Source organism: Rhodnius prolixus, unplaced genomic scaffold, assembly GCF_049639745.1.
Source record: "Rhodnius prolixus isolate KJV_2025 unplaced genomic scaffold, Rpr scaffold_5, whole genome shotgun sequence".
Taxonomy (NCBI): Eukaryota; Metazoa; Arthropoda; class Insecta; order Hemiptera; family Reduviidae; genus Rhodnius; species Rhodnius prolixus.
The window spans coordinates 42,970,528-42,984,926 of NW_027411624.1; the positions used below are offsets into that span (position 1 = coordinate 42,970,528).

At 30.2% G+C, this 14,399-nt stretch overlaps 2 protein-coding genes across 5 annotated transcripts; one reads left to right on the plus strand and one right to left on the minus strand.

Moving 5' to 3' along the window:
• Nucleotides 1-932: 932 nt before the first annotated feature.
• Nucleotides 933-7,107, minus strand: LOC141458072 (casein kinase II subunit alpha-like). 2 transcript variants are annotated; one of them, XM_074135627.1, is made up of 4 exons: nucleotides 6,859-7,107; nucleotides 5,588-6,672; nucleotides 5,067-5,177; nucleotides 933-2,006 (listed from the first exon to the last, which is right to left on the minus strand). In XM_074135627.1, the coding sequence occupies exons 2-3, from the start codon at nucleotides 6,621-6,623 to the stop codon at nucleotides 5,152-5,154; spliced, it is 1,062 nt and encodes a 353-aa protein (XP_073991728.1). In that variant the 5' UTR covers nucleotides 6,624-6,672; nucleotides 6,859-7,107; the 3' UTR covers nucleotides 933-2,006; nucleotides 5,067-5,151. The 2 variants fall into 2 exon arrangements, with proteins under 2 accessions (XP_073991728.1, XP_073991729.1); XM_074135628.1 differs by having other exon boundaries at nucleotides 6,948-7,102.
• Nucleotides 7,108-7,238: 131 nt separating this feature from the next.
• On the plus strand, nucleotides 7,239-14,124 carry Orc4 (origin recognition complex subunit 4). Of its 3 annotated transcripts, XM_074135622.1 has the most exons (8): nucleotides 7,239-7,579; nucleotides 7,648-7,822; nucleotides 8,383-8,534; nucleotides 9,229-9,543; nucleotides 9,720-9,851; nucleotides 10,658-10,810; nucleotides 11,845-12,052; nucleotides 13,993-14,124. In XM_074135622.1, the coding sequence occupies exons 1-7, from the start codon at nucleotides 7,379-7,381 to the stop codon at nucleotides 12,013-12,015; spliced, it is 1,299 nt and encodes a 432-aa protein (XP_073991723.1). In that variant the 5' UTR covers nucleotides 7,239-7,378; the 3' UTR covers nucleotides 12,016-12,052; nucleotides 13,993-14,124. The 3 variants fall into 3 exon arrangements, with proteins under 3 accessions (XP_073991723.1, XP_073991721.1, XP_073991724.1); XM_074135620.1 differs by lacking the exon at nucleotides 13,993-14,124 and having other exon boundaries at nucleotides 11,845-12,438; XM_074135623.1 differs by lacking the exon at nucleotides 13,993-14,124 and having other exon boundaries at nucleotides 9,229-9,318; nucleotides 11,845-12,438.
• The last annotated feature ends 275 nt before the right edge of the window (nucleotides 14,125-14,399 follow it).

The following is a 14,399-nucleotide window of genomic DNA, read 5'->3' on the forward strand; positions in this document are numbered from 1 at the left end:
ATGTTTTGGTAGAGTGTCTTACTGGTTATCTGTTTCGGAAGATGGTGTTTTTTATTTTAATGCTTGAGCTTGTACATAGAATTATTATTCCAACAAGGATTTCCATATGTAGAAGGGAATTAACTACTTCTTCAGAGATATAGGTTTCCCTGCGAGCACCTAAGCCTAACAATCAAACAATACAATACAGTAACTACACCCTTCACTTGGACATGTAAAATATATGTGATCCATGACGAAGGTTAATGGTAAAAGGTACGACTATGTAGAGAAAAGATTTCGATTTGGTAGAGCTGTCAAAACAAAATATCGTATAAATATGTTTATTTGTTTTAAAATGGTAATTAGTAACTACGTTAAAAATATAGGTGATAGCTTTATTAATTACACATACATTTTTTCTGTGACAATCAAGAATTGATAAGGTAGTATTCACCACTCAATATTCATCAATTTCGAAAAACATTAAAACCAGAAGCATCTTACCAAATCTGCAAGAAGAAAATAATAAAGTTATCTGTAATAATTGAAAAAGTTTGTTTAATTAAATTGATTTTTTTGACGATTATAGTCTTTATTTTCAAATCCCTTTTTCTAATTCATAAATTACAAGACACTGCCATTAAATTTTGACTCACTCTACCCGGAGTCAAACTTCTCCTTCGTGATTCAGGTTCTCAGATTTAGCTTGTACTTCAACTAATTCACTTTTAACTTAGATTTTACAGTCAATAACGGGCAGACAGACACGTATACCAATATGTAAAAACCTCTCTGTTTTTGGTATCTGAGGGGGCTTCTGAACCTGCATTTCCATGGGTAATTGAAAATCGAAAAACTGCACGATTGTAATACTTCCTCTTCTCCAAATAATGTAAATAAGTAATATAAAATATAAAAGAAAAGCATTTATTCATTAAACAAAAAAATAATTCAAAGAAAACAATATATTTTATTATTTCATTACATTTTTGTTTTATTACAAGATACAGTTCTTTATTTTTATAATACCAAAAAAAATAATGATTATATTTTAAGTTTAAAACACTTTTTACTTTTAAAAAATTTTGAAATAATTATTTTTATTTTTTTTTGGTTTGGTTATTATGGTAATTTTTTTTTTTAATACTGCAGATGATAAGCAAACTTTAAATTTACAAATTAAAAAAAAAATTATATAATTTAAGTTATTTTGTTTACAAAAATAATTATCACAGATACTGAAGAGTGTAAAAAATAATTAAGCCTTCTATCTAATAGAAAGAAAGAGAATGTAAAAAATACAAAAAACATGCATTAATTTTTTCTTTTTATTTAAATTAATTTTATCATTTACTTACAGGAACAAAAATAATAAAATAGACGGTCTTTTTTATTAATTTATTTTCTTTATTTATTTTTGGTGGATTTTTATTTCTTTTTGTGTGTTAAAACTACTTGTGGTCTAAAAATAAGTGATCAGAAAACGTAAGAAAATAGATTAGCTTATTTAATTTATATTTTCAAATACATCCGCAGTAAGGCAATATATTATTATAGTTCTTTATTTTAAAATGCCTCTCATTAAAATATAGAATTATTAATTTGTTTTTTTTAAAGAAAATTAATTCATTCAAGCACATTTACGGATGCTAACAATAAGAAAAATAACAATTCTTCCAAATTAAAAGAAAAAGAAGCCATTTCATTCAATTTTTCAGGCTAAGCGTACTTAATCTTACTAATTATTTGCCTTTATGTTTTGTTTTTAATACTCTACTTAAAATTAATTACAAAATAGATTATTTTCTGTTCAAAGACGACAAAAAGTAGATTAATTTTTTTTTTTTTTCCCAGTTATTTCTAAAAATAAATAAAATTAAAAGCAATATTAAGAACATTCTTTTTATAGTCCATGTCAATTTTACAACAGCTCCTCTTATGCAATAAAAGCCTTCAAAAGATTTGACTTTTTGTTTTTCAAAGGGCGTTTAGTCACTCATTATTATTTTTTTTTTTTTAAGAACCTGTTTGCAATTAAAAAGAAAAAGAAGATTAGGTTTCAATGGACAAAATGATTTAATAACAAACAAATAGAAATAATAATTTTCCTTTATATCTTTTCTTTTTGAGATCAATGTCAGATTTTAAAAAAAAAAACCTAAGACAAAAAATTATTTTTTAACAACACAAAAAAGTTAAATATATCTTAGATTTTCACAAGATATTGTAGAAATAATGTATCTCTCTCTCTGTGATGCAACGAGAGGTAAATTCTTTAGATAAATAACACATATTTGAATTTAAATGAGATTAAATTCCATTGAGGAAGTCTAGACTTGTTATTAATGGCCTCAACCCAGAGGGGTCGCAATATTTTTCTACAAATGAGATCGAAAGATGCAGGATAATTAATTCTAGAATCAGCCAGCATCAACATCTGAGGTTATTGGCTCCCTGTTAATAGGAATGGCCAGAATAAAACCTTTCTAGTCTGAATAGCCTGATCATTCGGGCCATAAAGGCGTATGGAACGAAAATCTGTTTAGCCCTGTGCAGAATTCACGGCAAAACGTGTTCTTTATGCAACTTTACGAAATGCTTCCGTCAAAGAATGGATTTTTCAGCAGATTGCAAAAGAAAACGGCGGAAACCCTAGGACGGGATAGCTAATTATATTAATATCTACACCATTGAATTTACTGCGTTGTAACCTCCCTTAAGATCGGTTGGCCACTCGGACAGTCCTAGGCTCCTAGGCGAGCCACTGCAGTCTGGGGCAACTCACTTATCGCATGGATGTATTAATGGATTGTTTTGAAATTGATTTGTACATACCTGTATACCTGAAGCTCTATCGCCCATATCTTTACCTTACACATCCTCAGCTGTAGAAACTACTCGACAAATTTATGCAGCAATTTGGGAGGATTCGAAAATTGGTTAATTTAAGTAAATATTTCGAAGACGTTGAATACTTGAAATACTTCAGTGGTCCATTAAACTTTGATGAGGATCATTGGAAAAATTTGATCCAAACGAATTTCAAATAAATCGCCAAAAAGGGGCATGGTTGCACAGTGATCATATCTAAAGTTGTACGACAGAAAATAAATATGCGTACCTTCACGTGGGCAAAAAGAATAATCGTGTCCTAATGTAGAATTTCCAAACACAAGAAGGAATAGTTAAGCAAAGTAAGATAGAATCTGACATGCACTGCAATGCGAGAATTTGTTTTTCTTTTTGGAGGATTTAAATTTAAAAAAAAAAAAATACACAAATCGACATGATTGGTCATGCTCCAACATGTTAATGCCTGCCGACTTAGTGCAATCGAAACTAAACTAGCCAGACAGAAAAACCAAGGAGAGATTCTTCCGCGTCCGGCATATTCCCCAGATGTCACCCTTCCAAATATTACTTCTCCATTAGTGAACAGAATGATCATCATCATCTTATTGATATTTGACAGAAAAAATTTTGTTTTTTGTTTTACAAGAAGGCATTCGAGATCTCCCAAATCTTTAGTCCACCATCGTAAACAATGGAGAGAAATACATCATTGATTTTTTCTCGAAACTCAAATTTAAGTACCAAACATAATGGGCCCAACTGAAGCCACCAGCTTTTATGGTTTCACGAGGCTATTCAGAATCATGAAATATCTCAAGCTGAAATTTCTTGGTTACCTATTTTTTTTTGTTATTCTTCGTAAGTGATAAAGAACGTAAACTAAAAGTTAAGTAAGTCGCAAGTTAGTAAATTCGTTGGCTTATTAAGTCTAGTTTGATAGGCCCCTTCCCTAAATATTCTTCTTTAATTGCCAAAAGTGTATTATTAAACGTTCAAGGCTTTACCTCATACACCACTTTTGTTCTATTTATGAGACTATGTGGCGAAGTCAACTTTATGTAAAACATCCACCTTAAACTTATATTCATGTCAGGCCACCTAGTTTTTTTTTTTTCTTTACATAGCAATACAACGAAGACACGAGGGTGGCCACACGAAATTAGTAGAGTAAATGGTTAAGAAGATTGACTTTCTAACTGCATTTAGTGTATAAAGCGTAGAATAGCTGTTCCACCTCAGATGGTTTTCTTTTGTGGTATTGTACATTACTAGAGATGATCGCCGACCTAACTGACCATACCACAATTCGTAAATTGGAATGAATTTATAGTTTTCCGTAAATTTTATTAGGCAAGTGTTTTATTTAACAGACTTCCTACCATACTAAATTAAATTGATATTTTAGTAGAAGGAAATTGAGAGGCCTTATTTAAACTCTCTTATTCATTAGAAAAAGGCTGTTTAACGTACTTATTGAGGAAATTCGAATTTGAATTGGGAAGCTAAGTAAAAAAAAAACCTTTAGGAACACCTTTCATGGGAGAAAAAAGAGATTTGGTTCGGAGAGTAATGGTGAAACAAGAATGGTTCACAAGGATGCTGCGGACAATATCGAGGAAATATTGAAGACTCTTTGAATAACCACCTTATCAAATAAGGAGCTTAAATCAAATATTAGGAAATCCTTGAACAATGATAAAGACTTTTATTGGAGAATAACCAATGCCAAAATCTTTGGCCAAAGATTGAGCAACACATCGTTCCCTTAAGCCCTAAAATTCCTTGCTACAGCGCATATTATATGGGAAATTGTACAGAAATGGGTAGCCAGTTTGCCAGTATTTCTTGGTGGTTGAAAAAAATAGCGGTAGTTCATAGTTCAGAGAAGGTATTATTTTCTTCCCTTAGGAACGCCTTAAACAGAATTCTTGTTCCATTGGAAACATAGAACTAAAGGAAGTGAAACGCAGATGAACTAGATTTTTGTTTAGTAAATTAAGGAATTTCTACTGTTGTGCACAAACTTAATAATTCAAAATTTTTAAACCATACATCTTCCATGGGCAGAAGTACAATATCTCATGAAAAAGAAAACTCCATCTTTTCCCAGAAATAATGTTTTAATGTTTATTATCAGAATACGGCCTTGGACAAAAGAAAAAAAAAAAAAAAAAAAATACAAAAAAATAATTACTTGATTTATTAAAAAAAATTAAAACTTTTTAACTTACTCGATTTTTTTTTAGTTTTTTGACAGTACTCTTCATCCGGTTATAACTTTTTTTAAAAAAATCTTTAATTTAGATTTAAGTGCTTTCATTTTGTCTTCTGTTTTTTAGATCCTTGAAAAAGATAAAAATTTAATTAAATCATGAAGACATATTCAAGCACATAAAATACTTTAACAAAAAAAAAAACATACCTAGAAATGAAAAATAAATACATGGGAAGTACATTTTGGAAGACTAGATGGGAAGAAAAATAAATAAAAAGAAAATCTGAAAGTAATACATTGTTTTTAGGGTAAACTAACGGGAATTACGCGATTTAACCATATGAGATACTGTAAATCTATTATTTTTAAATCTTCTTCTACCAATGAGCATGAAAAATTTGTACATTTCTGAGTCTACTCTTTTTTTTAATCTCTTCCTATCTTTACATTTTCTAAAAACACTATACCAAATTTTTTTTTTTTTTATTAGTTAAATTTTTAACTCAATTATAAAACTCTAAGCGACAGAAACATTACTTGGGATAGAGTTGATTATTGGTGAAGCTGCAGCACCACCAGCATGTTGGGTAGTGTGAGTCACAACATAGAAATAATCATGAGCCATCGCTTCTTCCGCAGTCAACCGCTCCGAATGATCGTATCTCAATAATTTGTCCAAAAAATCCAGCGCTTCAGGTGATACAAGATGTCTATTGTCCGCATTGATGAATCTGTCCCAACGTTTGCGTGAATGTTGTCCAAGTATGTATCTTAATTTTGGTTCCAATTCTATTCTGTATTTATCTATATAATTGTAAAGGCCGTCCGTGCCGAGTACACGTGCAATTCTAAGTAGCTGGTCATGATTATCACATCCATGGAAGAATGGTTCCTTTTTGAATATCATGCTAGCTAGCATACAACCTAACGACCACATGTCCAATGAATAATCATACATTTGATAGTCCACAAGTAGTTCAGGTCCTTTAAAATATCTTGAAGCAACTCTTACATTATACTCTTTGTTCGGATGGTAAAATTCCGCAAGTCCCCAATCAATCAGCCTTAATTTTCTTTTCTCATGATCTATCATTACATTATGTGGTTTTATATCTCTATGCATGATGCCCATACTATGGCAATAGTTCAATGCTTTTAACAGTTCATGTATATAATATCTAATATCATAATCAGAAAGCGTTTGATACAATTCTTTAAAATCAGAATTGTCTACATATTCAAAAATTAAGGCTGGTACCATTGTAGTAGGATCTTTTACTACACCTAATAAATTGATAATATTTGTACCGCCGCGTAAATTTTCTAATATTTTAATTTCTCGTTTGATTTTTTTATTTTTAACTGGTTTCAAAATTTTAACTACACACTGATCATTGTTCTTAATGTTGACCGCTTCAAATACTTCGCTATATTTTCCACGTCCTAATTTCCTCACTAATTGGTTGTCTTCATGATTACCCCATTTTATATTATAAGAATCATAATCCCAATATTCAATGGGTTTATTTCCATTAGCATCTGCGTATACCCTTGCTTTGCTTGGTAAAGCCATAGTGTGCTGTTTTTAGTATTGCTTTCTTCATATAAAGTCAGGAAGAATCCTAAAAAAGAAAATTAAAATAAAAACAATTTTAACCAAACCAAAAATTAAATACAGGCAAGCTCAATTTAGAGAAAGCGGTAGTTGATTCTAAGCTGATTCATACAATTACATAAAACTAAGCATTCTTATAATTGGTTAAACTTTACATAAGCAGACCACATTTTAGATGTTTACATTCACCTACCTTTCTATTCAAAGAACATATTTACACCAGAATTTGCTAAATTAAAAATAATACTTCATTTCAGGTACTTAAACAAGAAGGTTACGTGCCATTTTGCAGTCTGTTGTTAACACATTTGGATAATGTGTTAATTTTATTTTACCATTTGAAGATTACTTCGTGCGAAACTAAAACCTTGGTTATTTGAAACTTAAATAATTTTGAAAAATTATTGTACCAAATATTAAGGATCAGTTTTAAAGAAAATTAAATGCAGTTCATTAAATTTTTGAATATAATTTGAATGAGTACAAGAAAAATCTAACGTGGGAAAATTAAAATTTTTACAACAATAAAAGTAAATTTTTTTTTTTTAATGAGAAATAATAATTTAAAATTATCTTTCTTGAAAATAGAAAAAGATTTTATCAGCTGCTTATAACCTTTGTTTATTGTTTTGATGCAACATGCACCATATCGCGCCTTTCACATCAGTTTCGAACTTGGAAGAACCTAGAGATGCCATTAATTTCCGTTTTGAATGGAGACTAACAGTGGTATTCATATTAAGAAAGTTTATGCTGCAAGAGAATTATTAAAAAAAAATATAATAATTAATTCTAAGTTACGCGGTTATGTTGATCAAAAGAGACAAATTTATAATATTATAAAGAGGACAGTATTTTATTCTGAAAGTGATTCCCTATTACTTGTTAGTCCAAGAGGATGCGGTAAAACAACAGTAAGTATTTATTTTTTTATTAGTTAGCTAAGCATATATGTGAGTTAAAAACATATTACACATTTTAGTTAGTATCAAGTTGCCTAAACGATCTGGAAGTTGAATGCGGAGGTTCCGATGATTATATTGTAATACATCTTAATGGTCTGGTGCATACTGATGATAATTTAGCCCTAAAAGATATTATCCAACAACTACATGTAGAAGAATTAGACGGTGATAGGATTTCTGGATCTTTTTCAGGTTAGTTCGTCTCTTTGTATGAATATTTTGGGATTTTACGAGAAAGGTTTTTAAGCGAAAGTTAATTTAAAAATAATATACTATTAATTATGCAATAAAATGGTAAAATGCTTGCTAGAGAGGCAAAATCAAATTATTTTGAAAACTAATAGCAAAACATAAATATGTATTTAAAACCTTATAATCACAAAATTCATGTGTTTTTCATGATCAGTGCTACTTTCAGCATATTCTCTTTAAACAAAATTTACTTCAACAGCACTCAAAGAAACCTCGTTTAAATAGGAAACAATTTTAGGATATCGTTAGTGTATCGCAGTATATGTTTATTAAATACCTAATCTTAACAATAATGCCTTGGCTAGTTTCTAAGTGTGGGGAAATTCCCACATATGTAAATACTCCCTTGAATTTTTCCAGAATCTTTAAATTTTTGAGGAAAGTATTCCCAGAAAGTCGGACTAAGGGACTAAAAAACGTTTGCCTTAAATGGAGATCTGTCTTTAGATGAGATATAAAAATGTACGATTGATTTTAACTGGATTTTAACCTTGTTTCAGATAATCTATTTTTCGTACTTCAAAGTTTAAGATCTGGTGATAGAACAACATCCAAGGCAGTAATATTCATTTTAGATGAGTTCCATTACTTTTGTAATCATCGAAATCAAACTTTGCTGTACAATTTGTTTGATGTAGCACAATCTGCACAGGTAAACATATTGCTTTAAAAATTTTAAAGCCAAATAGTAATTGTGTAAAATATTCAGAAACTCGTTCTACCACAATTCTCATAATTTAAGTGCAAACATTGTGGGTTTAACGAAATACTTTGCGTGTTTGGATGTTTTAATTTAGCCTAGAGTTTAATAGTTCGAATTGAGCTGCCTGATATCATTAAATTGAAATTCAAAGATTTGGCTCCTTTTACACTGTTCGCAATTACCAGTTTTCTTTTTAAGCTAAATATTTATCTCCAAATGGTTTTTTTGCTAAGTTTACAAGTCAGCACGGCCAGATTTTTCTTTAATGTCTCTTTACAACTATTTCCTACTATTCCATTTTTTTTTTGTTCTTTTTTAAGCCATACATTGGCCATTTTACTTTTTATTTGTCGCTACTTTATCCAACTTAGCACACATGTTTACTGTATCCATGACCGATTTAGGATTATCATCCATTATCAGAGATTGATTAATCATTTTCATGTAGACAAATCGACTGCAACTATGTTTTCGTCTTTTTCTGTACTTGCTGACCTTTGTTTTAACATGCGTGCTCCAATGGATAAAATCAGCACGTATTGTCCAACACTTTACTTTTTTTGCATTAGTTATTGTGTATCCTTGTCTTTGTTTATAACATATATATTGCATGTAAACTTATTATTATAATTTTTGTTAACAGGCACCCATATGTGTCATTGGACTAACAACTCGTATCGATATCACCGAAATGTTAGAAAAAAGAGTGAAATCAAGGTTTTCACATAGACAGGTGATGCTTTATCCAAACAACAATATTGCCGAACGTCTTATATGCATAATAGATTATTTAAGTCTACCAGAAGATAGTAAATTAATTGTAAAACCTTTAGATAAACATTTTTCAAGATTATGGAATGATAAAATTCTTCAAATTTTTAAATCACAAAAAATTATACTACTTGTAAAAAGACAATTGGAATTAGATCCTAGTCAAAGAAAATTGAAAACTTGGCTGGTAAGAGATTATCATTATCATTCGTATTTTTTTTTAAAATTTATTCCCCTTAGAGGTTTTTCTGGGATCCCAATGAACAGCCTTTACACATTCCTAAACAGATAGTGTGTGAAATTTAGTTGCCTTATCCGTCTTTAAATTTACCATGAAAGACGTACCATGTATTTTTATTTCAGCTTTCAGTAATATCCAAGATTTCCGAAGAAAACCCATTTATAACTGAAGAGATTGTTGAGGAGGTGATCGGAAATTACCGAGATGCGAGAGTGGAGTTATTAAAGGATCTTTCGATTTTGGAATTTTGTTTGGTAAGTCTTTAGTTTAATTTTATTTAATTATTATTTACATCTGACATTACGGTTTTTTGAAATTGTTAGTTGAATAAAATATTACTGAACAAAATATATTTCGCAATATTCTTATCGTATCTAAGTCCTATAGTCGTTTAGGCTTTCTCCTAAGAATCTGAAATCCAGTTCAAGCGCTTGTACATTTGTGTAATGGTTTCCTCTAACCGTATGCCTGAAGATGAATCGAGATTATCTTTACTCCTTCTAACTGTTAAATACCTTGTGAGTACCACTGCAAGAATGGATTTATTTTTAGCTAGATCTTAATATAGCTGAATCCCTCGGCCAATGTTTTGCACATATTGTCATATTAAGGAATTCCGACTACTATTTCTTTGCCTTCTTCCACTTAACGGGTAAGTTTAAAATAGGATGTCCTGCTTGTTGAATTGGTTAGTTTTGGTCTTTGATCGTGCAACGTTCGTAATACTTCTTCAGTATGGTTTTTAGAAAATCCTTAAATTATGTTGAAAGCACGTTTTGTGTATCCTGGACATGTGCTCTTTTTAAAGCGTTTTTCTTGATGATATATTTACTTAATACAGTGTAGTTGATGTACTGTCTTATTTTTTATTTTATTTTTATAAATATACCACTATACGATTGTGAGCACAGATTTTAATGTTCACAAATAAATTACTATTAGATTTGATTCTATTATACTGTTTTGATATTATAAAGAAGTGTCTTGTGTTTTTTGACAATCATATATTGATTTTTAATTAATTATTCTCAGCAACATTTATTTATTTATTTGCGACCAGATAATTGCAATGTCTCATCATAATGAAATCTACGATGAAGAACCGTTTAATTTTGAGATGATTTTTAAAAGATATAACAAATTTGCTCGCCAAAATTCTACTTCACAAATTATCCAAAGACCTATACTATTAAAAGGATTCGAAAGGCTTGCGGTAAGTTTATTTTTTTAAATATTAATGTGCATATTATTTATTGTTGCTTTCTATTAAATCAATGAATTTTTTCAAAAAATTTGGTAACGATATATTGCTTCATAATAAATTTTGGGAATGGTGAGGATATTCCCCATTATTTATTTCGATAAAAAGTACGTATGTTTCTTATACTGGGCTAATGAATCCCAGTAAATAATGTAGGGTTACTTTAATAAATTGACACTAATAATTGTTGAAAAAAATATCTGTATTCTTAATTTGATTACACTAACAAAATCAACTGTTACAAATATTTCACTCCAAGACATTTAGTTGCTGATTAAATACGGTAAATGAATTGAAATTATAACTTCTAATCGGACATCATGAACTCTCTTGTCCTCATTTGTTCAACAACTTGGGAGGATTTTTCTCTTAATAGATTAGATTAGATTAAATTACGCCACCGAGACCCCTATGGATCTATTGTGGCTCCCCGACTTTAGAGCTCACCCTCCAGACCCGTCCGCTTAATCTGGACTCTTAGTTCTGGAGAGTGGCTCCTGGGTAAAGCTCCTCAGGCCTTGGTTTTTCCTTCCCGAGAAGTAACATCCTTAGTCAGACAAGCCCCTCACACTGGTACAACACTTGCAGTGCCGTTTCCTCTTCTTCCTGACAGAACCCACAAAGGCTATCAAATTTCTCTTAATAACTGCCCATTTAAATAGTTACTGTTCCTTTCTTTAGGCTACAACCATGTGTTTTAGTCCACCACTGGCCTTTTGTCACATATTTCTAACAAGCAGTTAATAATAATGCTTACCTCTTTGAATTTATATTAGCTTCTAGTGATTGTAAAAATATTATATTAAGGATTCAAATTAGCGAGGAATCGGTCCAATTAAAAAAATAACAACTCGTCTTTTTGCCGTTTCGTCACATATATAGCCTTCTTCAGGGCGTTGCAATGCGGATTGGTTTTTCGGTAATTCAACGCAGAATCAAAACGTTCTTAAAATCTATTATTCTTACTATTTTTATTTTATTTTCAGGAATTAGAGTTGATAATGCCGATAAATAGTGGCAATAAAGCCTTCAAAAGAGAATACCAACTGCACAATCTGCTAGTTACTAAGACACAAGTAAAAGATGCTGCGAATAGTTATATAGGTTTACCGACAGATGTGGCGCAATGGGCTTCCAGTAGTTTATTTTCTTTGTGAAAGAAGATATTTTTTGAATAGGACTGCCATGAAGAAAGTAATTATTACCGCACAGATAAAGTGGTCAAACCACTGCGATCTGAAAGTAGTTCTAGTGTTTACCTTAAGGTGTTCGTAAAAAGTTCAATTAATATGTACAAAGTTGAGTTACTTTTACATTTGAAATTAGTTTTCTTATTCATTTCATTTTTGTAAGGATAAACTATCCAACTTTCACTTACTTCCATTTATGGAATTATGACCAGTATAATTATCTGAAATTAGAACTTGAAACAAAGGAAAGGTATTCACTTTTTAACATTTAGCCAAAATACCACTTTAAATTTGATGCGTAATTTAACATTTTGTATGCCATCGTATTGTGTAAATAATCTATTTAAGCGTGTACTTACTGAATAAATTAACTTTCAGTTTGAAGCAAAACCATTTATCTCCCATTTTCCTTTGTTCGCACGCACGCAGTTTTCATTAAATTTCCTTCTTTGTAATGGTTGAAAAAATGTGTACAATCAGATACAAATCTTTTGTAATATTTACTACTGCAAACCGTAAAATGTTTTGGTTAAGCTATAAGGATGGCAGGAGCACAGAGTGCTGCTCCATCCATTAGCAGTAGTTTATGTAAATAGCAGTATATAGTAGAATGATGAATGTGTGAAGCGAATGTATTTGTAGGTAAGAAGGGAGAGTGAGTGATATTCTAGTGATAAGCACCTAGACGATGCTGGCTGTATGGCGGAAGCCAATGCCAAAAAAAAAAATGTTTTGTTTTTAATGTAGAACATAATAAGAGGGTCCATTGCCATTAAGATTTTCAATTTAAAAGCCTGTACTTTTGTTAGCTCCTCATACTTATTTGAGCACAAACAACTCGCAGAAGCGTGGGATAAGTTACGTTTTTTGTTGGTTTGTTTTGGCATTGAAATTTTACCAATACAATCAAACTAATTTCGGTTACTTTTGGCCGAACGTCACGAACGCAATGAAGGAGTAAGGTTAATAAATTGAGGTCGATCCAAAATTTTAAGTAATTAGAAAGTGATATTGTGTACATTATATTAAAAACCTTAAGATACACAAACTTATCTTCATTAGAAGCACAGAATTGAGGGTTCAAAAGAGATTATTGCAAGGCTAATTTTACTTGAATGCACCGCACAGTGCAGTGATTTTGGATGTTTTTTTTTTTGTTAGGGAGGTTATTGCGAGGTTACCCTTATTGGTTTCAAATTTTTTTTCGTTTCCAACGTGTAAAACATTATTCATATCATTCTCGTTCACCCGTTTGAGATATCTGCTGTAGATAGATGTAAGGGATATTATATGAAGAAAGGTTGTAAAATAGATAATCCCCACTTCTTTATTAGAAGGGATGAATATTATGTCACCAACACAAAAATTGTAGTAAAAAGATTTAATGTTCACACATTATTTGCGAAAAACCTAAAACTTGTCTTACCTCACAACGTTTGGCTTTTATTAATCTACGAAGAGTGCATAATGGATCTATCTATACGTGATAACGACTTGTTCTTACAAACTGAAACGAAGAAATTTCAAATCTTTTAGCCTTTCAAGGAATGTCTTCTGGCTATCTGTAGCCATATTTAAAAAAAAAAATTATACTTCCATGATTAATAAAGAAAAAGAAGACAGAACAAAAAAAAACAAACGTTTTGAATCTATCATTTATTCATTTCGTTGGCATTCAAATTATGTAACATAACTTCGAATGTTTTCAAATTCTAAGTATAGACTCTTAAGTGTTAAGAATATAACAACCCAATTTCTTGTACAACTGAAATAAAAGAAATTAGAAACAACAATTACACTTGACAACTAAAATCGTTGGAATATATTTCTAATAAACAACGGTACAACAAAGCTTACAAATAAGAAATTATCACAAACTTTAAAAACTTATAATAAACAAATATTATTATTTTTATTTATTTTTTTTAACTTTCTCACTTTAAGCTAGCAACATTCTAAAAATAAAACACAAGATATAGAGAGAAAAAAAAATTGGAATGGTTTCCTAATAAGAAATAACTACAAAAGAAAAAAAAAAATCTAATACGACCGTAGATGATTTTTAAATAAATACAAGAGAGCTACTTAAATAAAAATACACGTCGTAGCTACATATAAACAATGAACATTACACAGCTTGAAATGTATTTAAAAAATATTATATTCTTAAATAAATAACTTTTTGAAGTATATTTATAAATAATAAAAAATAATAATCACATCTTTTTTTTGTAATATTATTTTCGAAGATGAGTGTACAGTGTAATTTTTTTTAAAGCACACATGCGAAAACTAATGAATAAGCGCTATTAAGTCCCTTGTTAACAGCATATTAATATTTTCTTTTTATT